Source organism: Cydia pomonella, chromosome 20 (assembly GCF_033807575.1).
Source record: "Cydia pomonella isolate Wapato2018A chromosome 20, ilCydPomo1, whole genome shotgun sequence".
Classification (NCBI taxonomy): Eukaryota; Metazoa; Arthropoda; class Insecta; order Lepidoptera; family Tortricidae; genus Cydia; species Cydia pomonella.
The window spans coordinates 17,167,398-17,191,375 of NC_084722.1; the positions used below are offsets into that span (position 1 = coordinate 17,167,398).

General features: G+C 36.0%; 2 protein-coding genes across 3 annotated transcripts in view; both read right to left on the bottom strand.

Annotated features, from left to right (window-relative positions):
• Window positions 1-12,930: 12,930 nt before the first annotated feature.
• Window positions 12,931-19,243, bottom strand: LOC133528781 (uncharacterized). The gene is made up of 5 exons (XM_061866247.1): window positions 18,416-19,243; window positions 16,539-16,607; window positions 15,490-15,563; window positions 14,593-14,779; window positions 12,931-13,556 (listed from the first exon to the last, which is right to left on the bottom strand). The coding sequence occupies exons 1-5, from the start codon at window positions 18,476-18,478 to the stop codon at window positions 13,467-13,469; spliced, it is 483 nt and encodes a 160-aa protein (XP_061722231.1). The 5' UTR covers window positions 18,479-19,243; the 3' UTR covers window positions 12,931-13,466.
• Window positions 19,244-22,232: 2,989 nt separating this feature from the next.
• The window catches only part of LOC133528776 (TWiK family of potassium channels protein 18), a 67,846-nt gene continuing 66,100 nt past the window's right edge, over window positions 22,233-23,978 (bottom strand). For both annotated transcript variants that reach the window (XM_061866240.1, XM_061866241.1), the window contains 2 exons: window positions 23,559-23,688; window positions 22,233-22,374 (listed from right to left, as the gene is read on the bottom strand). In XM_061866240.1, coding sequence (XP_061722224.1) covers window positions 22,306-22,374; window positions 23,559-23,688 — 199 coding nt within the window. In that variant the 3' untranslated portion in view covers window positions 22,233-22,305. The remainder of the gene's footprint in view (window positions 22,375-23,558; window positions 23,689-23,978) is intronic.

A 23,978-nucleotide genomic window follows, 5' to 3' on the forward strand; every position in this document is an offset into this window, starting at 1 on the left:
AATTTTTGTCACTACATTTATAATTTCGCGATATAAAAAGACATTTTACCTTCAGGAACATAAATATAAACTGAATTATTTCACTTTCTACATCTACAGCCTTACCACGAGCCTTCGAAGTGTCAAACTGGCATTCGCTGGTGCTGGGTCAAGCTGGTGGTAGCTGTACTAATTCTATTATTGAGTTTCCTAACACGGCGAGCTTCGCGCCAACATTAAGACGAGAGTGGAGGACGCGCGAAAAATCGCCTTTTCATACAAAGGTAGTCCTCATTTTCCTCTCTGCATATTAACATTATTGAAAATATTTTGAGTTTTTATAGCTTTTTAAAAACAATAATAACTGCATCAAAAAATGATATTTGTAAAACTTGACAATTTAAAAGTGCTTGTTGCTAGGCCTATTTGAATAAAGAATAAATAAAACAACGGGTTGCACTCCGGGAGTGCCGGCAGAAGTAAAAACTTGAATATTAACGTTGTGCATTTTTGATATTTTTGAGAAATTGAGTAGCAGTTTTATAAAAAGAGATAATTCTTTATTAAGTATACCTACGTAATGAGTGTGGAAGATATTTTGAAATGCGAACTTTAGTGTTAATATGTAACATATACAGAGTAATTAATGAGACGTGAGCAGGACTACAGCCTACACAATCAGTAAATGTTAATGAATCGTTCACCGTTAATATGATATTAAGTAAATCACGCTTCTTTTCTGTTATTTAACTTTTTGGTATGGAAAAATTTGAGTATCTACAATCATGGACACCCAAAAACATAAAGATACAATACAACACAATTAACAAAGCTTAAACCTCTTCAACCGTTATGACAGCACTATGAGATACGATTTTTCAAAAGTAACCAGGCTTCGATGACATTCGATTTGCACGTCACCATGATGTCACGTGTCCGTCTTACGAATTTTCAATCCGATGGTCACGTGATACCTGACGCGAGTTTAACATTTTTTTTTCCCCATCACAAAAAGTGCACAGCGCCGCTAAAGAAGTTTTCACTTCCAAAAATTATAAGATTTAAATTTGTACAAAGAATGAAAGAAAAAAACATAAAATCGAAAAAACTCAAACGTAGGGGCATAATATTTCAGCTTATGGTTTTGAGTAAAAACACTTTTTTTCGTCTACTGGAAAGTCATGTCAATGCACATGTACGTTTCGGAAAGCGCAACGACGATATAGTTAATACTAATAGACGTCAAATTATGTAAAAATATTTTCCATTATGTCAATATCCATAGAGGAAAATGGGGACTACGTTTGTATGGAGAAGCGGCCGTCCCTTTTCCTCTTAAGTTTTAGAAACAGTGTTGGCTAATCTCTTGCAGTGGCCAAACGCGCAATTGACAGCTACAGCTAACTTTGGCCGTCGCGTCGGCAACGCACTGTGTCGGCAACTGCAGCGATTTTTTAAGGGAAATTCGGGGCGAGTAGTTGATTTTCCCTAGGGGAAATGTTTGATTGTTTATTGTTGTTTAAATTATTTGTATAACATGACATTGATACCTATGTCTTAATTATTTATTTGACATCCTGTATGTATCCCTTATTACCCTTCATCAGCTTGTTGCAAAAATGTCGAGGGATCTCATATTATTGTCATTGTGACAATGTATGAAGTTGTTTGGAAATGTAATTCCTTGCTTTTTTATATTTTTATTTTATTTATTCAGGATTACAACAGCTTATAATAATTACATGTGCAATTTTAAATTTGAAATGTATAAAGCCAATTACATTTTATTATATTTTACTAAAGAACGCCGCTGTTTAATCGAAGTACGTGACTAATTCCGTGTCCGCGAGTGGCAAGTTACTCGACTCCAACTATTTACTTAGCGGTGCAGGTCACACTCCCCCAGTTACTGCTTGCTATTGGCGATGACTTGCTGAGAGCTGAGACCGATTCACAACTTGTACGACGTGACTGTTTGGTCCATTCAAACTATTATCAAGTTTCCTCCCTTGAATTTGACTTATACGCTATAAAATGTCTAAAGTTAAACCCTAAATGACTTCACAATTAAAAAACCGTGATTATACCCAGCCGAAAAATGCTTGTCCATGCAGTTTTGCAAAACATAGTACCTATGTATAAAATGAATTTTACTAAGCGTCTACGACTACTATTAAGCTAGACTGGTCGACTGTGGTCGACGGGTCGACCCTGCCTATGAAGCTGATGGTCCCGGGTTCAAATCCTGGTAAGAGCATATATTTGTGTGATGAACACGGATATTTGTTTCTGAGTCATGGGTGTTTTCTATGTATTTAAGTACATATTTATATATTATATATATCGTTGTCTAAGTACCCTCAACACAAGCTTTATTGAGCTTACTGTGGGACTTAGTCAATTTGTGTAATAACGTCCTATAAAAAGAAAAAAGAAAAGACTACTACGATGCTATTAAGCTTAGAATAAATTTAAAAGTAGAAAAATTACTGCCTTGGGTGAGACTTGTAAGAACATTACACTTCTTAGACGCCTCTGCTCGCTTTCTTAAACTTATTGGTAGCTCAGATGGCAGAGCGCTGGAGTATCGATCGAGTTCAAGTCTCACCCAAGGCAGTAATTTTTCCACTTTTACATTTATTCTAAGCTATGTATAAAATTATTACTTGTCAAACCACAGGTCATATAAAATATGTTTATGAAGGCATTGTACCGAAAACAAAAGGTAGACATTAATTCGATAGACTCTTACGAGTACAAGGAGTTCAAAGAAAAGGTGAAAATATTACCTCCAATTATACTTTTATTGTCGGATCCTTATTTGACTGTTACAAATATTGCCAAGGGCTAAAAGTCTATTCTTATATATTGAAGAAAATAATATACATTTGAACATACCTACAATAGTTACGTAGAAAGTTCCTTATCGAGGGAGGTGTTCAAAATGATCCAAACTTGTATTCGTAAAATAAAAAGGCGTGTGAGTAATTTTAAACATCTCATCTGCTAAGTAACATCTACTGCTGATTATGTTATAAATTTAATTTAATTTGTATAATGTGTGTTCTAATTCAATTGTATTTTTTAGTAATTAGTTTTAATCTTGTATGGAAATGTTTTCTGGAATAAATTAATTCCATTCATCATTGCAATTGTAAAATGAGTTTTAAAACTTTGAAACTTTAATTTCGTGAGAATAGTTCAAACAATTTCCGACTAGGCCCGTATTCTTTTATCATAACTTGTATTTACTATGGGTCTATCCAAACAAATATTGTTTTGTTTGAGAGCAATAAATTGTAATACTTTCTGGGAATATTTTTTCACCGGGCAAATAAAGCGGGCACCTCAAGTTCTTTAAAGTAAGATACGTTAATGAATGTCTAACCAGACCAGACTTCTTGGGAATGATTAATCAACATAATTACTCTATTTTCCGAGGAAAAAGTTCTCGACGGATTTATAGCTGCCATTTTTGTAAAAGTGCAAGAAAGTGCAATTTTAAGCGGATAATGTTGCTGGAGACGACGGACGAGAGGTTTTCTTTTATCTCTGGCGTCCAATTTTGTTTCTTCACATTAAGGACGCGTTACACTGAACAAATAATTAATTGATACTCCGCCTGGGACTTCGCTTGCGTATTACTAGTATATCTATTATCATAAAAACATATTGACGACCGGTCTGGCCTAGTGGGTAGTGACCCTGCCTACGAAGCTGATGGTCCCGGGTTCAAATCCTGGGAAGGGTATGTATTTGTGTGATGAGCATGGATATTTGTTCCCGAGTCATGGGTGTTTTCTATGTATTTAAGTATTTATAAATATTTATATATTATATATATCGTTGTCTAAGTACCCTCAACACAAGCCTTCTTGAGCTTACTGTGGGACTTAGCCAATTTGTGTAATAATGTCCTATAATATTTATTATTTATTTATTTATTTATAAAGAAAAATAATAAGCTTAGAGTGCACATTCCGTACATAGATAAAAACCCATGTATAACTCGCCCTCTTCCCCTAGGCAGAACTCTCGTACTAAATTGTGACTCCTGTTGTACCCTATTAGATACTGAATCCGGGAATAAAAAGGATAGTATACCCTTATTGAGATTATAAGTTACTTATGACGTGCATTTTTTATGCAGTCAAACCATATCCAATGTCAATTCAATCCATCAATATTTAAGAGCTATGCTCTTGTCGGTGGAGTAATCGCCACTCTTCTCTTCGCGGGCCAGCCTTTTAATTGTCTCGTACGTTACGACAGAAACTTTATTTGGCTGAGATATGTGAGCCTGGGCCTTCCTCTACATCTTTTACCCTCCCTGCCCTCCAAGATGTTTAAAAAAAATCTGTCGTTCCGTATCAGGTGGTCTGAGGAATTGTTTGACATGATGCCAACGGCCACTTTCTATCACCGCACCGCTCGCCGTCGGCAGAGAGTTCATCCTCACACCTTAGAACCTAAATGGTCGCGTACTGTGCGGTTCAAGAGGAATTTCCTCCCGCGGACGCTCCGGCTGTGGAATGAGCTCCCTTCCGAGGTTTTCCCGAGGGTTTACAGTATGGGGTTCTTCAAAAAAGGAGTGTACAGGTTTTTAAAGGGTCGGCAACGCGCATGTAACACCTCTGGAGTTGCAGGCGTCCATAGGCTGCGGTGACTGCTTACCATACCATAAGGCGGGCCGTATGCTTGTTTGCCACCGTCGTGGTATAAAAAAAAAAGGTGGCCAACCATTTTGCCCCTTCTGTGTCTAACAGGCATCTCTCCTCTCCTGCCATGCTCAGTACCTCTTCGTTTGTCTTTCTCTCTGTCCAGCTAATCCTTAGCATCCTCCGCCAACACCACATTTCAAAGGCATCCAATCGCCTTCTGTCCCGTTGTGTCAGATATATTTATTTATTTATTATAGACAACATAATGGTCCACATAATTGTTAGTTATGAACTTAATCTACATGTTAGTTTACTAACGCTAATAATAAATTAATAAAAGTGATTTAGTCCTCTGGCTCATTTTGCACATAAGAGGACAATCAAACTTATTGGCTATCATGCTTAAAATGCTGTTGCCACTCCCGCGCACCCTGTCAAGCAGTGAGGCAGTTTTCTTGCGCCAGACGGCATCGAAGCCATCTGTGCGCGCCTCCGCAAACATGGAAGACGCGCTGCAGAACCGCGGGAGTCTCAACTACTATATACTTTAACTAAGCGTTTTTGACATTCTTCGAGATGTGTGCTTTGAGCAGGTGTTTTTTACTATTGAATGCTTTTTTAGCAATTGCAATCCTTTGCTGCCGTGCATCTGGAGTCATTGGTAATAATACTTCCAATAATATTTATATTGAGAAACCTGTTCTATTGCTATGTTCTGTAGTTTTATTGGATTGTGTATAGATCGGTGTTAGAGACCTTAGAGAATGGTTAGAATTTTGGTTTTCTGGCAGTTTATTCTGAGTCCGAATTGTGTGAAAATATCACCCATTTTTGAAACTAACAACTGTAGTTTGGTTAGTTTCGGCAAAAGCCGCAATGTCGTCAGCTAATCTTATAAATTGAATTTTCTCCCCATTAAATGTACCTCTCCCTAAAATTTCTATGAAAATATTAAATATTAGCGGTGAGACTGAACACCCCGGTCTTACTCCTTGGTTAATTTTGACTTTTTCGCTCTCTTCTCCTACTTCGATGATTGACTCCTGATGTTTGTATACTTGGAATATCCTTCTATCTCTCAGTAACAAAACAAAATAAAGTGAAACTGTTATGGTAAAGTATACATATAAAAGTGGTAATATATAATGTTTAAATGCAGATTTGGAACAGCTAGGTGCGAACACTGTTACTGGTAGGTGCCTTAAGTACAGGTAGGCTATGTTTTAACGCGACATATATATTTTTTCCGCTGTATAACACAGTACCTAGATCTACCTATTGCGCTTTATAAACCTATAGCAAGCCGCCGCGTTCGACTTCAAAGCGATTCGTTGACGACGGAACCCTTCACTCTAGGGTTCCGTTAATTGCCTTAGTTAGGGTAACGCAGTAATCCTTTGCAGCCCCTGGCACCTTGGGTGACATCTGCACAAATGAAACTTTCTGTTAATGAGTTTACTATGGTCTTGTCTAATTCTATAGGAAAAAAGTTCTCTGAAATGTTAAGGTGCAGTGAGTTCAGTTAGCAAATTTTGCTTTTTTACATCATAGTCATCATAGGTTTACAAAAAAATATAATTAGCAATCTTGATGCCTTTCTCTAGTAACTTTGTCGATTCGAAGCCTGATTTAAAACAACTTTTGCTAAAAAGTAAAAACCACGAACATAAGGCTAAAACGCACCATTGGAAATTAGTTAGTATTTTTTCAAAAAAGCTATTCACATGGAAATTGATTCTATAAATGCATAATTTTATTTTTAATCGAATTAATCGATTCCTTTTTCTTGTTAAAACTAACCGCTCAACCGCTTAGATATAGATTTTTCCATATAAAAAGCCTCGCAGTTTTATAATTTTTTTGTCGAAATATCAGATTAAAAGATCCCACGCTAGAAGGGTCTGGGTCGAGGCATCCGACAGTTCATTTTAAATAGAAAGAATTTAGATGATCACCGATCATAGAAAACAAAGTGCCGGACGCCTCGGCCCGGACTCGGACCGTTGTTAAATCATCCAGCTTCGTAGATAGCAATATATAGTGCAAAACAGAATTTTCAAAAATTGCTAAATTAAGTCTGATTTACATGCGTGCCTCGACAAGCCTGGGACGCAAGCGATATTGCTATCTCAATCCACCGCATAGCTGCGTCCCCGTCGGCCTGGCTGCTGATCGGCGGTAAACCAGGCATTAAAAATATTTTTGAAATTTTTTTTCTGCACACTTATTGCCAAACCTAATTGACACTTAAAATAGACGACAATGAGTGACGTAAATAATGAGTCATCAACTGTTAAGAACACTGAGTAATACTCCCTAATCTAAACGGGAACTTCCGAAGTGAAAACTTGCATGAGAATTTTCTCATGAAAGTTTCCAGAAATTCTCGGAAATTTCGATAATGTTCGGCAACTTGCACATTGCTATTTCCAATCCTAAAACCTATCACAACATATCCTCTCTCGATCACGGCCATCCTCGGGTAGAACTATTTGTTTTCCCTCAATTGATTGGACGGCCCTCTCAACGCCGCGCAAACATAATATCAATTCGTACCTTCGAGAACCCCAATTCTAGGAAAACGTTGAAAATAATAGGGTAGTGTAGTAACCCGTCAAATCGACTCCATTATGAAACGTCTTTACTTATTTTCACACCAGCTCGTAAAAGCTCTCTTTATTCGTCAAAAACTAATGAGAAAGTTGCATTTTATTCACAAGAGTAGCAAAGTAATTAGATCCAAATTTTTATTGTTGGCTGGTGGAATTGACTTTTAAGTGATAATTTATTTTTAATTATTTCAATCGTAAATAACTTGAAAAAAACAAATGTACATCAAAATAAACGTCAATGATGGCATCAATTACATACGGTAATGTTAAAATATTAAAATATTTTTACATAAAATGAATATGGCATGCAACACCCCATTTTGCAAATATATTGTAAAATAAAGTAACGACTCTGACGTCACACTACATTTATTTATTATGAGGAAATTCAGTAAATCCGATCCGGAAGCGTATTCTGATTTCAAAGACGTGATCCTAACATGATAACAAGTAATATGTTACTGCGAGCAAGATTTCTATATAATAACCAAATCAATTATAATTTATTTTCAGGTAACTAAGGTCCATCGGTAGAACACAACAGAAGAAGATAAAGAAGATAAAACACAAAGCAATGCAAAATATACTTATAATAGATTACAGATTAACATAGGTACATACAATAATAAAAATCCTAAAAGCTGAATATAATTTTTCCAGTTTTCTGTTGCGTCGCCTGGTTCGGTGTAGGATTCGCAGAAACCCAGGGAACCGCCGAAACACCAAACCCTTCGGCCAGAATGGAATTCCGCGCTCGCGATGGTTTACAGCAGCGGCCGCGACACGCGCGCCCCAACTTCTTCAACTTCAACTTCAACATTTATTCAGCAAATAGGCCACAAGGGCAGTTTTACACGTCAACATGGAATTTACATACAAACAAAAACAAGCACATCAACAATTAAGTATAAAATACAATTACAAGAAAATAACTAAAATAATAATAAAAAAACAAACAAAAAAGAAATTCAATATCTAATCTTCACAAATTATTTTATCGTATTGGTTTCCTAACTTTAAAGCCTGAATAGATGCACCCTCTGTATTCCATTTGCAGGTTTCCAGGCTATTTAATCTGCAAATGATGTATGCGAGATAATTTTTGGATGAATTATTTACAGCATTTGGTGCTGTGAAGGGAATATTATTAAAATTCTACGATTTGGTTTGGGTAATGAAGCACGAAAGTGTTTCAGTTGATCGGAATTCATTTGAGTTAACGTTTCGTTTCATTAGGGGAAAATAGTTTATTTACTTGGCTTTATTTACCTCTATTTCAGCGCTATTGAACTAGTTGATCACGGAACTCTAATACGAAATGACTGATCTTATTAATTATTAAATACAAAAAAGAGGGTAGGTGCTCATTAAAGTGACAAGTCATCTTAAACATAAATAAATATTTATTAGAATTAAAACAGTATTTCTTAAGTAATTTGTTAAAATAATAGTGTAAAATTAACAAATACAGTGTAGGTAAGTTCCATCAATGTCCCAATAAAAAGTTATACATTAGCACCTGCCGGCAATCTCACTGCACATCACTTTACTGGACTTTGGACTTACAAAGTCTTTATATCAAAAATGTCTTCGCTGGAGGCTATATCTACTGCACAAAGTTCCCTGGAAGCCATGATGACAAAACGATTTGCAGAGTTTGAAGCAGCCCTACAGGCAGCCTCTCCGCAGTGTGATACAATTGAAGCCTTAAGTGCGGAGCTGCAAAAGTTCAAGCAGCTGACTCTAGGCATGGTATCAGCTATCAATGCACAAATCACAGCACTAAACAACAGCATCGACCACATTGAAATGCGTCACCGGCGTAAATATCTGCTGTTTGCGGGCGTTCCGGAGGTTTCGGGCGAAAATGTGGCCGAGACAATTTCCGCCATATGTCAGGACAGACTGCAGCTTGCGGAGGCTTCGTCGTCATCCTTCTCCGTGTGCCACAGGCTTGGTGCTGCTGCCGCGGGGCGTACTCGCGTTATTTTGGTGCGCTGTAACAACCCAGCAGTCAAAGATGCGATTTGGAGGAAGAAGACTGCACTTAAGGGATCTTCTGTTGTTGTATCGGAGTACTTGACACGTGATCGTCAAGCCGTATTTCTCGAAGCCCGTAAGCATTACGGCATGCGTAGCGTCTGGACGTTGGAAGGTACTATTTTCGTCAAGGTCTCGGCCGGTAAGACGCGTCGGGTGGTTACGGCGGAGCAGCTGCGTAAGCTGGTCAGCGAGTGCCCACCTGCCGTCCCACAACCAGCTGCAACGACCAGTGGCACGGCTACTGGCCTTGATAATGATAAGGCTTCAAAGAACTCCAGCGACACGATGACTCGTAGTGCGAGGCGAGCCAAAACAAATTTGAAATAAGCCCATATTTAATGCGGTAGTGATGAATTTATTACTTTTTCTTGTTGTTATATGTGTACCCTTTTCTTTTAATTTCTTTTTGCACTTTTATAGTCTACCGACAATCAGCGTATTGTAAATTGTAATTCGTTTTGTTTATTTAAGTGACAGCACTCGTACTACTTGACATTTGACAGCCGCTGAATGCAGGGTACGTTCGGAAATAATATGAAGTTTTTGCACAGAGTTTTTGTAACGTTTCTTATAATTTACGTGTCTTACTTAACTTCACTTATAGTAACTTATTACTTTGGCAAATGTAATGTATTCTTCCAGAGCAGTTTACATAAATGTATAGTTAAGTTTTCTACAATAATTATTAGTGTTGTGTATTGTAGTTGACCGGCGGGTTAAACAGGCCTGTGATAGTTTTGGTCTGGTGAGATTATATTATTTATATATAGTGCGTATAGTAGGTATTTATATTTATTTATTTTTATGTCTACTGATGAATGTGACGATTCATTTTATTCTGCTTGCAGCTTGTCTAGCTCTTTTCACTCGTTTGACGACCCGAGTGAGCCTGTTACACTTGGTACGTCATTGAAAGGAGAGTTTCATAGTAATAAAAATGTTTTCAACGTATGCCATATAAACGCTCAGAGTATCTTGAGCCACTTCACTGATTTTCTTGATTCTTTTTACTCGTGCAATGTACATGCTATTCTTATCAGTGAAAGTTGGCTAAAACCTAGCATACCTTCAACTTCTTGTAGCCTCCCTGGTTTCGTCCTATTACGCAACGATCGCACAGGCAAAGGCGGCGGAGGTGTAGCTATGTATCTTCGAGCTGACATTCCCTATAAAATTGTCGATTCTTCTCCTTCACAATATTCCGGCTCCATGGAACATTTAGTTGTTGAGGTGAAGCTTCTTGGCGTACGCATTATGTTAGGTACTGTATACTGCCCACCAACAATTGATTCACCCAATGTTCTCTGTTTGACCCAATGGTTGACTGGTAGAGAATGCCTTTTGGCATTAAGTTCGCCATTTGTACATTTTTCTTTATGTGTGCAATAAAGTTTAAATAAATAAAAATAAAAATAAATATTATTATTACGCATTAAGTAAATTAAATAAGTAGGTATAATTGGTTAGATATTTTATTTTAGAAATCTTTTTTTGCTTCAAATTACGTTAATTCTTTTTATCAGTGATGAAGATTTGCGCACAGATTTTGAACGAGTGTTGATGAGATTGTAGCAAATTTAGTTTACTTAAAAAACGCTTTGAGGTGTTACCATCAAAAACTAGTCCTTTAGGATTATAATCACCCAAATCTAAATAAAACACGAATTTTGGCGGTTTTCTCGATTTTTGACAAAGTTCTAAATCCAATTTGTCATTAAGGTCGCCATTTAACATCATTTTGTACAGTAAAACTTAAATAAGTGAGTAAAATCTTCTAAAATTTATTTTTAACTCAACCTATAAATGAAACTACTTTTCCAGAAATAAAACGAAATAATGAGCAAAAAGGAATTATATTCACATTAAATGTATAATTTCTCGTTTCACATTATATGTAATGATTATGACTTAATACAAATAACGAAGAATATTGATTTATAATCGATATTTAATGGACTTTATTGTACTTTTTATTTAACTTATAAGTTATAATTTATTTTGATTTGCAACAACTTACCTACATGAAATTGGTAATAGGTTTGAAATTTTCATAGGAAGCAATTTTTCACTTGGCCAATATTTTTTGCATTATGCTGAATACAGGATGAATTTTAAACCACCAGCTACTCTGCGTAGTGCCTTTATAGGTTATACTGAACAACTTTTATCATGCCTCCAATGCTTAAATCGGGATTTTTTTTTTTGCCTGTTTCATACATTCCGGCTGATGTGATGCCGGATGCCTAAATTATACATCTATGGGACAGACACATTTTCTAGATTTTGGCATTGATCCAATAAAAGTTGTTCAGTATGACTTATAAAGTCTACGGAGAGTATGGCTGGCGGTTAGAATGTTATCCTGCATACTGAAAGTACTTTTATAAATATTAATTATAAGTATATTCTACTACGTTAGTTATTAATAAATATGTTGAAGCTCAACACATATTCTTATATAATAGTTGACTTATAATATAAGTATTAAGGAAATAAGAAGGGTTCTTATGCTTCATGTGCATATGGACCCTTTTAGGAACGTCACATATAATCTAGTTTCAATGAGCGGATTTTTTTTACCATGACCTTGTTCTTTTATCCCCTTATTCATGCAACTTAGAAAACATTTGTTAACTTGTATCCCTTTCTAATGAACACAGAAGCCAAAATGATGGATAAGGACAAACGATAATCAGAGGCTTGAAAGAGTTGACAGGAGTTTATGAATAACGTCAAAAGTCTTTTAGGCATTAATAAATGAGTCTTAGAATAATTTACGAAAAGAACAAGTGTTACGATCCAACCTTTTTGCTACGACCCGGCGCGGATTCTATCATTTCAAATAATTTTCGAACATGTCATTCATCATAAAAACAATACGATACATGTCAATATATCGCATAAAAATAAACTACAATAAATATTGTTAATTTGTTATAACTTATATATTGTTTCCATTAAATACAAAATTCAAGAAACAAGTTCACGCAGAATAGTCGCGTGAACAACAAGTCTGCAACTTCTTCATGTGTTTTCAAGAAATTCGAGTATAATAAAGAAACTAAGCCACTGAATAAAAAATAGTAATCCATAATTAACGAATTACCCCTTTAAAATGTATTCGTATTAACATTCCAAGGCCACATGGTCACGGATTCACTATCGGCGCATTAGAATAAATAAATATTATATTAAATCCTATTAAACCCCATGTAGTCTCATTTTTGTTAGTGGGTAATGTCGGACCAATGGTTAGACATTAAAATAGAAATACAATAGTGATTCCGCCACGTCATCGGCAAATGATGCATGATTTATTTGATACAATAACAATGCAACTGATATACCGGGCGTGGCCTGTAACAGGAGATAATGAGGGATAATGATTGATAAATTAAACTGCGGGATATACTCCTCAAACTGACCAATATTTATTATGTTCAGCAACTTTTAAAAATAACTTGTGTTTACATGTTTAGGGCACTTTAAAGTTTATTCTAAGAAGCAATTTATCATTTCACGATTAATCACCATTATGTCAGCGTACATTGAAGACAATATTTATTTTGTATTAAAAGTAGAAAATCAAAAGATTCTTCACTTTTAAAAGTTGATAAAAATATAAGTTTTATCATACTTAGAATAAATTTAAAAGTGGAGAAATTACTGCCTTGGGTGACACTTGAACTCCCGACCCCTGGATCAAGTCTCACCCAAGGCAGTAGCACAGACAGACAGTAAACTTTCCACTTATTTTAAGCTTAATAGCGTCGTTCGCAAACGTTTCTGCTTGTTAATAATTAAAAGTTTTATCGTTCGAGGAGTATAATATGTTTTAATTATAATGCTTGTATTACAGACCACACCCGGTATATGCGTATTCTAAATTACCGCATATATTTAATAGATTTAGTAATATGTTCCTTGTAAATACAATTTGGGTAAAATAAATGTATATATGTAACTACAATACCTACATTAGGAAATTCTGTAACAATAAGATATACCTAAGGTATGAGCAAGGGAAGTTATTTGCGAGACAAAACAGATGGATTTTATTCCATTTTATAAATTCTTTATACAATGATTAATAATCACACAATTTTTGTTTTACTGAATGCAGAAGGGTCACTCACCATATGTTCTAAGAATACAGTACATTTGATGTGACTTATATTTGGTACTCCTTATAGTTCCAGTTCCAGGTTTTGTTGACGCTGTTCACGTCGCCCACGCTCTGAAGAGTCCCGTGTTCATGAATCTGTGAACAAAATATAGGCCTGCACTTAGATGGTGTGTCATTCGCATTAAGTTCGGGAGTAAAGGTCTCATTTTTTTAAAACTAAAGTAATGTCATGTACCCACTGTGTAAGGGCTCTAGCCTAAATACAAGTAATAAAAATATAAATTATATTTTTGTCAAAATTACATTTTATATAGGCTTTTATTGCAGACTGTACTTTTCTTTCCACAGGCAATTAACACTTATCGAGATAATTCTAACAAACCGAAACACAATTAGGTAGTTTGCGTAGTTTCATCAAAGAGTTCCTATGGAAACATCCCGTGTTGATTGTACCATAATATTGCATTGTCACCCATAATCGATTAATGAGAAGTCTATATTTAATTTTGTTTGCAAGATTTGACCCAAACAAACCAGTATTACAAACAAACATTGCAAGTTAAATAAAAACTTGTAAAGTAGCCGACTGATCCGAAACTTCACTGGAACTAGAAACAAGAACACTAGCAGAGTCTAACTATGTTGTTATTCTGTTCCCAAAGGTCTTATAGTCGTTGTAAAACTTTTCGAGATCTTCGTCACGTCTTAAAGCTTAAATGTTGATGCAGGTAACTCCCATCAAACTGTCTAATCTAAATCTTTCCTCCATGCAATGGTTTAAAAGGCAAAGTCATCATACTGCCCACTATATCCGTGGACAGGATACTGGAACCATTATTATTCCATTAAATGGCCCACAGTCTTAATCTTTCCCGTCCAAAGGCCCATACTCGTCAGAGACCCTGCTCCCAGTGGGCTCGGATAACGTCAATGCAACCAAGTAGCTTTGTGCTAGTCTTTTGATAGGTAACTGACAACAATATTTGAATTCAGAACTATCACCCTGCTAAAGGAATAAGATATCTGCAGGCGAGCATTCCGAAGGTGGCAACCATTAAAAGTAGTCGATGTTTATGATCTTAATGATTGATGAGAAAATATATATAGAATCAGAAATCTACGTCTGCGTTTATCGTCCACCACAATGGTGGCACCCTTTTACACTACTCACGTTAAAAGGTCCATAGTCTCCCTCCTTCCTCCCATCCAAAGGCTTCAAAGGCTCGTACTCTTCGGAAACTCCGCTGTCCGTGGACTCGGGTGACGGCATCGACAGGGCGTTGAGGTAGCCCTTAGGAGGGCGGGATTTGTTCACGCAGTAGTCCCCGGTAAACGGGTTCTGGTAGGCTACTACGGTTCTGCAAAAGAAGGTTTATGTAGTCACTGCAATAATACCTAAGTATGTGGTGTAAAGCGAGCAAAAATATATGAAACGCTCTGATGGCGCTATTACAAATAAAATTACGTCAGACATTTCTGCGCCCTTCTTTGTGCAGATATGATAGTTACTGATTAACAGCCTGATGAATTAATGCTGCAATTATACCTAATTGTGTGGTACAAAGTGCACAACAATGTATGAAACGCTCTTATGGCGCTAGAAACAACATTATGTTAGACATTTTTACGCCGTTCGTTATGCCTGCACAATTCCTGAATCACGGTTACTGATCAACAGTCGGATAGAATAATGTATGTATGTATGTATGCATTGTATATCACTCTACACACACACACATAAACACACACACACACACACACACACACACACACACACAAACACACACACACATAACAGGTTAACATAAAACGGACAAAACAAAATAGAAAAAAAAATTATGTACAAAGGAGAACTTATCCCCAAAAGGATAATAAAGAATAATAAGATAAAGTATAATGATTTTGATCGTAAACCTAATGCAAGGAGAGGCAAAGTATGTGCAAATAAAGCTGAGTACCTAATTGTAGTGGTTCAAACAGTTATTTACTAGACAGTTAACACTCCACTGTACTGAGATATGTAGAAGTAGTTTATCAGCTTAATTCCTTATTATTATTTCTCAATTACCTTAACTCTTCCTTTCCACTTTCTTCATTTTTGTGTGAGAACATAACTTTAGTCGGTCGCAGCAAAATGGTCACCTATAACAACGGTTACCTATAACAGTGGTCACCTAAATCAATTGCAAAATACCTAACTATGCGCTCGTGCGCCAAATTTTATTTATTGCAATTTTATTGCAAGGAAAGTAGATATATGGGTACTTAATATGTATTTGAAATAAATTTTACTAAATAAACAAACTTGCTATTGTATGTAATATTATATGGTATATTATATACTATTCAATAAATGCTATTCAGAGAAACTTATATTTGGCCATATTATAGTGTAGGTAGAAAGCTAAGTTATAAACTCTGCGCCTGATTCTGATTTGAAATTCTTGTTCTGAAACTGCCTAGGTACTTCCACACCACAGGAAAATTTGTGGATCAACGGTGGAGCAACGCCATAGAACAGTAAGTAACTACATAGGTAAGCTACCGAATGTTAGCGTGTTGCACGCGCACCTTTATGAACTTGATCTGTCTGCTATCATAAGTGAGCATTCTAGTCCAGAAAAGGGAAGGTCCGTCTGAGTATGGTAACCTGTGTCATAACAGGTCATGGACTATTTAACAAACATCTTTTCATAACAGGTGTCACAGACAGCCCCCTATGCCGAGGATGCATGGAGACAGAAGAAACAGCCTCTCACGTGGTGCTGGCATGCAGCGGAGTAGCCCCATACAGGGCAAAACATCTCGGATCCCGAGAGACCTCCCTGAGGTCCTACTCAACATCAAAGGTTTGATAGGATTCCTCGAGGAGTTGGGCTGGCAAGAGTAGCCAACCCTGCATCCCCCCTTGTCACGCAAAATAGGCGCCAGTCGTCGAGTTGCGGAAATCGCCCGTACTGCAATACAATACAATAGTCCAGAAAAGTCACTGTCCACATTTCAGTGATGACAGGCTTAGAACAAGAAATTAAAATCAAAATCTGGGTCTCTGCTGGTTGTGTAAATAAATATTTACATTCGAAATGAATGCAAATTAGCAATATTTAAATTAGGTACCTGTCCGTTTTGCTGTAGCCTTCGTATCCGAACGACGCAGTACGTGCACATACATAATATTAGGCACAGCTGAAACAACCATAATAAATACAGTGAACGGAATTATTCAAACTGTAGCCCTACCACGAGTTTGTCACTGGCATGATTATTCGCGAGCGTGTGTGTCACTTACCTACTTTCTATGCATCTAGTGTATCTGTAAATGTTAGGGCCGGTACAGACGGACTGCAACTCGACTGCAACTTGTATGGGAACTGCACGTCGACGTTGCAGTTGAAGTGCAGTCGGCATGCAGTTCCCATACAAGTTGCAGTCGAGTTGCAGTCCGTCTGTACCGGCCCTAAATCTTACGTCATAAGTGTAATGTCCAACCAAACTTCAATATATGTATGTATATAAGTACTTTATTGTACATAGAAATAAAAACACAAAAAACACCGAGTAAATTAAATACAACATGCGAACTTATCCCTGTACATGGGATCTCTTCCAGTATATATTACAGTATACAAAGGGGCTTGGCTTTAGTTTAGACTTCTACATATACAGTCACGTCTGAAAACATCGACACGATCGAAGTGACAAAAATATATATACACAACCTTTTGGTCCATATATTAGAGTAGTGTATACATATTTTTGTTACATCAAGGAAATCGGGGAAACTAGTAAACCAATTGTGGTAATGTAAAAAAAATATTATACATCGCTGGAATGACTGACTGGAGGATTGACTTAAAAAAAACACACTTATCTAGTTTGAGATGAAAAGTTAGTACAGTCACGTCTGAAAACATCGATACGATCGAAGTGACAAAAATATGTATACACGACTTTATGGCCCATATATTAGAGTAGTGTATACATATTTCTGGCAGTTTGTCCGTGTAGATATTTTCAGACGTAAAATATTTTTTTGCAAATATTATTATCTTAGAATCCCTTATTAAAATGGAGTTAAAAATGCGGCAGGGAGCTGGGAGGGGTAGACCTCGGCGGACTTTCTCTGATCAAATCGGGGAAATCCTGAAGAAAGGCCAGGTCAAGAGCACCCTAAACCGACGAGCGTGTATGAGGAATGTCATGAAAGTGAAGGAAGCGAAAGAGGTATGTCAGGATCGTAGCAAGTGGAAAACCGTGGTCTCTGCCTACCCCTTCGGGAAATAGGCGTGATTATATGTATGTATGTATGTAAAAATGCGGCTATTCTAATTTAATTTTTTTTTATTATATTTAATTTATTTATATTATAATTTATAATGTTTTGCGACACCTTTAAGTGGCTGGGGTGCCGCTGGGCTGACATTCAGGAACTATGATAATAAAATAAATAAATCTCCCTGACCTAAGATGTCTAACCTAAAATGTAAGACTAAGAAGGAATTTTAACTAACTACTTTTAATTATTATTTCCATGTACTATTATTTGCTTTTGAATATACACTTAAAAGACTATGAACACTGGTGTTCTTAATTTGTTTACTTTTGCTACGAGTACCTATAACAACTGTCATACTGGAAAATATGAAAGTCGTACTGAACAAGTTTTACTATGGGGCCAACCCAAAAATCACGAAAAAAGTCCACTGTTCCATAGAAAATATCGGCATATGATACGCCGAAATGCATGTACCAACTAAGATTTGTTCAATATGACCTACATACTCACCTTATAGAGTATAGTCATATGTAAATAATTTAATCAGGTATAGGAAAGTTCTTAACTAGCCAACAACAAATTTAACATACTTACATACCTACTTACTGTAGTTAATTCGTTTAAATATTTCTATGCAAATAACTGTAAGTATAGTTCACATAAGGTACTTATCTATATTTTAACAAAACGCGAAACAGTTGAATAGTTTGTTACTCACCAAAATCAGTAATAACACAATATCCACATACATGAGCACCATATTTGTTAGAACACTGAACATTATTATATTTCATCACCTTTTTATTTCTTTTACAGTAGTATAAGTTATTTAAAAAAAGAAAAACCTCCGAAATACCAGATTTGAGCCAACACTGCGTATCATTTCGTACGTTTGAAAACAATGCTCCTGATTGGTAGTTTTTATAACTGTACAGCGTTTTCATTGGTGGGTTGATGGGATGAAATGTTGTGATACGTAGATTCGAAGTTGGGAAATCAATGTTATCCAATAGGAAGCACCGAGCGAACAGCGACATAGTAGCTTGACTGCGTTTGGCAAAGAATAAAGAAAATCATTTTTGATGTATTATTGCCTACTTTCTTAAATCCAAGTGTGAAGGGTGTATAACAGCCAAAGATCATCAATTACAATTTACTAGTCTAAAAAACTACGAAATCATTTTTGATATATTATTGCCTACTTTCTTAAATCCAAGTGTGAAGGGTGTATAACAGCCAAAGATCATCAATTACAATTTACTAGTCTAAAAAACTACGAAATCATTTTTGATATATTATTGTCTACTTTCTTAAATCCAAGTGTGGAGGGTGTATAACAGCGAAAGATCATCAATTACAATTTACTAGTCTCAAAAACTACGGAATAGTAAAGATAACATACTTATTTTATGTCTCCTTCCGAGACCTCCAAAGAAACCTTTGATTTAGAAATTTCATTGTCTGAGTACTCACAATACAAGCCTTCTTGAGCTTACCGTGGGACTTAGTCAATTTGTGCAAGAGTGTCCCTATTATTTTTTTATTTAGTTTTTTTTTATTAATATATAATAACCAGGAAAAAAATAAGTGCGATTTTTAGTTTTCTGGAAACATAAAATCACTATCAATTCTTTTAGTTAAGTTTGTTGTCTATTTATGGTCTTATTATTAATATAACCAAGTAAATCTACTTTCTTTAAAAACTTTGTAAAAAATTGAATATAAAAATTTTGACATTTTCTTCAAATTCACCCCCATTGAACAACCTCTAAGACAGCAGCTAGGTGGTTGTACGTTTAGGATGCGTGACATGCGCGAAATAGTTTTCATTACCGCCATTTGACGTTTAGTTTGTCTTTTAATTAGCTTGTAAGTATAAAATTACTTTAAATTTGTTGAAGCTTATGATATCGATGTAGTTAAAGCAGTGTATTGTACAGACATGAAATAATCGTTTGTTATTAAACACATTTCATTCGTGTCATAAACCCACACTCGTATTTGAATGTCTTTCATTATGTAACAGTCACATAAACTATTATAATCTGCCCGTCTACCTAGACACTACGTTTTGTGCTATTGGTCATCACTTGAGATTCCTTGCGTTGCTCAGATTTTGGAGCATTCTGCAGAAGTGGTAAACAGAACAATGTCGTCGGCTCCTGTCACCGACGACAAATAAATCATATAGGAATTAATTTAAAAATATTGTAAGTAACAAATCTTGTTCTATTTCCGAATAACAACTGTATTACGGTGATCTGTCCGAGCTATGATAATTTCGCAGGCAACCCCAACATCGCAGTCATCCCTTCTGACGTTACCCCTCTACGTTCCTCCTAATCTTTGCCGATATCTGGAGAGTTGGCGCCACGACTGGCGCGCCGTCTGAGTCTGCGATCCATAATCATACTAGCTCACCCCCCGAATCTGTCTGTAAATAAACAAACCAAAATATTACAATTTAATAGCCTCGGTAGTGACAATGCCTACGAAGCTGAGGGTCCCCGGTTCGAATACTGGTAAGGGCATTTACTAGCAAATATTTGCTCCTGAGTTATGGAAGTAATTTATGTATCTAAATATGTATATTGTCGCTTGGTACGCTAGTAGTAAGTATATATATTGTCGTCCATAGTACTTTATAATAATGAATATATATTTATAAGTTTGTACCTAGAATTATTTTATTTATGTGGTAAAATATATACGACTATTAAGTGCCATTCTTATCTGATCGCATAGATTAATTAATTACACATTTATAAAAAATTAGTAATGTACTGAGGAATTATTAAAAAAAAAAAAAAAACCATTTTCATCAATTTGTAGTCTTTTAATTATTTATATAAAAAATCAAGTTTTGGAGACCCTTTACATCTCTAAGGAAAATTTAATGATAGTTTTTTTTAACTTATATTTTATCTCTGACACTTAGATACTTTTATATCTCTAGAGAATTTTAGTTTTTGTTGTTTGTATTTTTTATCATAGTTTTTTTGTGTAATTCACCATTTAGAGACTGTATTCATCTCTAATAAAGTATCATATATTTAATTGATTCCATACTTGTAATTGTATTTGTTATTTATTTTGCACGCATTAATTGGACATGTAAACTTTGACACCCTTTGCTGAATAAATGTTTGATTGAATATTTAATATATATGGGTCACTATTTATTTAATATAAGTGTTAGCAAATGTACGTAGTAGGGCATTTACAGAAAGAAATGTACCCTGACCTTTTTATTTACAATTCCGACAAATTTTAGGTTATTTCTACTTAGAATCACGAACACTATCGATTTAAGCAATAAAAAAGTGTCCCACTTTTAATTGTCAGTTTTAACAGTTTTGAATGATTCACGGTTGGTTTCACTACCACTTATAAAAGGTAATCACGGTTTACATATATGCGGGTCGATTTAAGTGTATTGTCAGTTTTGTAACGCAATTAACCATATATGTTTTATGGCCCGTTACAAAAAATTAAGGATAATTAAGGCTAAACGGGTACATTTTTTTTTGAAAACCCCCAGTAACCAGTTTGAATGGATACCTAAAAACCATGTTTCTATCGTTTACATTTTACGATAAATAAGCGCTACGTTGCTCACCTACATTCAGATCCATTTCCTAGCATATAAGAGTCGCGATACTCACGTGAGTGGGCAACTCATGTGGCATTACTGTGTAGCGACCACCATCTAGAACGTAACTTACTTTCTCATCATCATATAAGTGCGAGCGAAATGTATAGAAAGTAAATTACGTTCGCGATACCATATATGTCAGTTTCGACTCATGGTACGGGTACTGGACAAAGGCCTCCCGTCTTACATTTGGCCACCGCCATTATTTATATTTACAGAATGTATCAAGGTCGTCCCGCCATTTCCGTCTTGGTCTTCCTCTGCCCCGAGGTCCATCCTGTGGGACCCAGTCTGTGGTTAGTTTGACCCAGCGTCCCGGGTGCATTCAGCTGACATGCCCTACCTACTGCTAGTCCTACTTTAGCTTGCCTAGTCCTACTTTGGCTTACCTAATCCTACTTTGGCTTGCCTAGTCCTACTTTAACTTGCCTTGTCCTACTTTGGTTTGCCTAGTCATACTTTAGCTTCTGTAAAACTTAAATTATAAAAAAAAAACAGATATCACTAATATTACAAAATAATTATAACTTAAGTTTAACAGTTAAAAGGGTGACTTCCTGGTAAGTACTGTTAAACTAAATACACCAGTCATCATCAAATAAAGGATTTAATACAATAAAAACAGACATAACTTGGGAAACTCCAGAACGACGGCCGCCATTGCCGCGACGCTCATCTGTCAGTCTTTGCCGCGCTATAGTGACCATATCCAATACCGATTGTAGGCTACACTCGAGAAAGCCTCATCATCGGTTAAAAACTCCTGTTAGCGATATTTTAATTAGGAATAGTTTTTGTTCATTAAACTTTCAATTCAGTAAATATTTAACGTTTCTAATAAGTAGTTACTTCCCGGGGGCGTTTGAATAAAAACAAAATGTACAAATGGGAAGTATAATTAGTTAAAATAATGAATTACGTAACATTATATACATTAGTTGAATAGTATGTCGTCATCTCTTGCAACGACATATTCTTCTTAATGCGCGCTTCATCCCCGCGAAGTAGTGGCGCACTTGTTCCTGAAAACATATTGAATAGATTCAGATTTAACAAATTATTACGACCAGTCTGGCCTAGTGGGTAGTGACCCTGTCTATGAAGCTGATGGTCCCGGGTTCAAATCCTGGTAAGAGCATATATTTGTGTGATGAACACCGATATTTGTTTCTGAGTCATGGGTATTTTCTACGCTATGTATATATATATCGTTGTCTAGGTACCTACAATGATGATTATACAGACCAATTCCAACAATGTAATGTGATACTGATCAAACAAAGATCTGACATCATTCCAATATGAGATGGTTTCAATCTCCTTTAGGGCCCGGGTTTTTGGGTTAACCGGTTAAACCTGGAGTTACGATGGATACCAGTACAATTTGACAGTGAGTTAATCGGTTTAACCGGTTAACCCAGGGTTGGTGGGATGGTGCAAGTGGCGCTGAGAGGACTCGCTAAATTGGGCATTATGTCAACCTACAGCCAAAAACGGACACTTTTGACACTGACAGATAAGAATCGGATCAGAATCATATTGGGATGAGATCTAATAACTAAAACTCGAATCCAAAACCGTCTCTTTTGATACTGACAGATCAGTACCTATCAGATCAGTATCATATTTCAATGAGATTCCAGATAAAGATAAAGATAGTTTTTTATTCAAGTATGCAATGCGCTTATGAACGTGAAATAAAGCTACACTGACTCTAACCCTACACCTCGGGCCCGAGAAAATTTAAATCCCCCCTCAATTGGAGGAGGATATCCCAATATGGACCGGCAAGAAACTCGGCGGGACACATCTTTTCAAAACATTACATCTTATAATTAACATCCATTAAATAAATAAAAAAACTAATTAGATTATTATAGAAATCATGCAATTACATACAGTAGCTACTTTCAATAACGAAAATTTTAATTAGCCTGTTATTTTGATACGACCTTTAGTATTTATTTAGATACGATTGTAAGGGATGACGATAATTCTTTCATTTAATACGAACTACAAAGTCAAGTGACAATCGTACATGGGATGCGCGTCAATTATTAAGACGATCGTGTTTCTGAAAGCCACGCACTATCGCGACCGCTGCTGGAAATGGAGACTTAGGCTCTTCGAAACATGTCGCGCGAGTAACTCAAAATACGCGAGTTAAACCGTAGTTTTTTTTTCGTAGCATATTATTAAGTTTTACCTGCATGAGATTGAAGCACATGGCCACTAGAGCCATGCCCAGCATGAGGTACATGGAGCACACGATGAAGGAGGTCTCTATTCGTTGTGTGTACACTCGTTCGCCGGGCACGAAGTCGCCGAAGCCGATGCTATGGAGTGCAGAATCGCTTTAGTTTCATTAATCTAACTTATTTATTTATTTAAACTTTATACACACAAAGAAAAATATACAAGTGGCGGACTTAATGCCAAAAGGAATTATTTACCAGTCAACCATTGGGTATTAGTATTAGTACTCTGACATTGGGGACCTTTTACATCTCCAGATTTAATGTGTTTTTAACCATAGAGACTATACATCTCTATTGTATTGTAGTAATTATTTATTTTAAGATTATTATAATGTAATGTTTACCCAGGTATTGCCTGTTGTATTTAT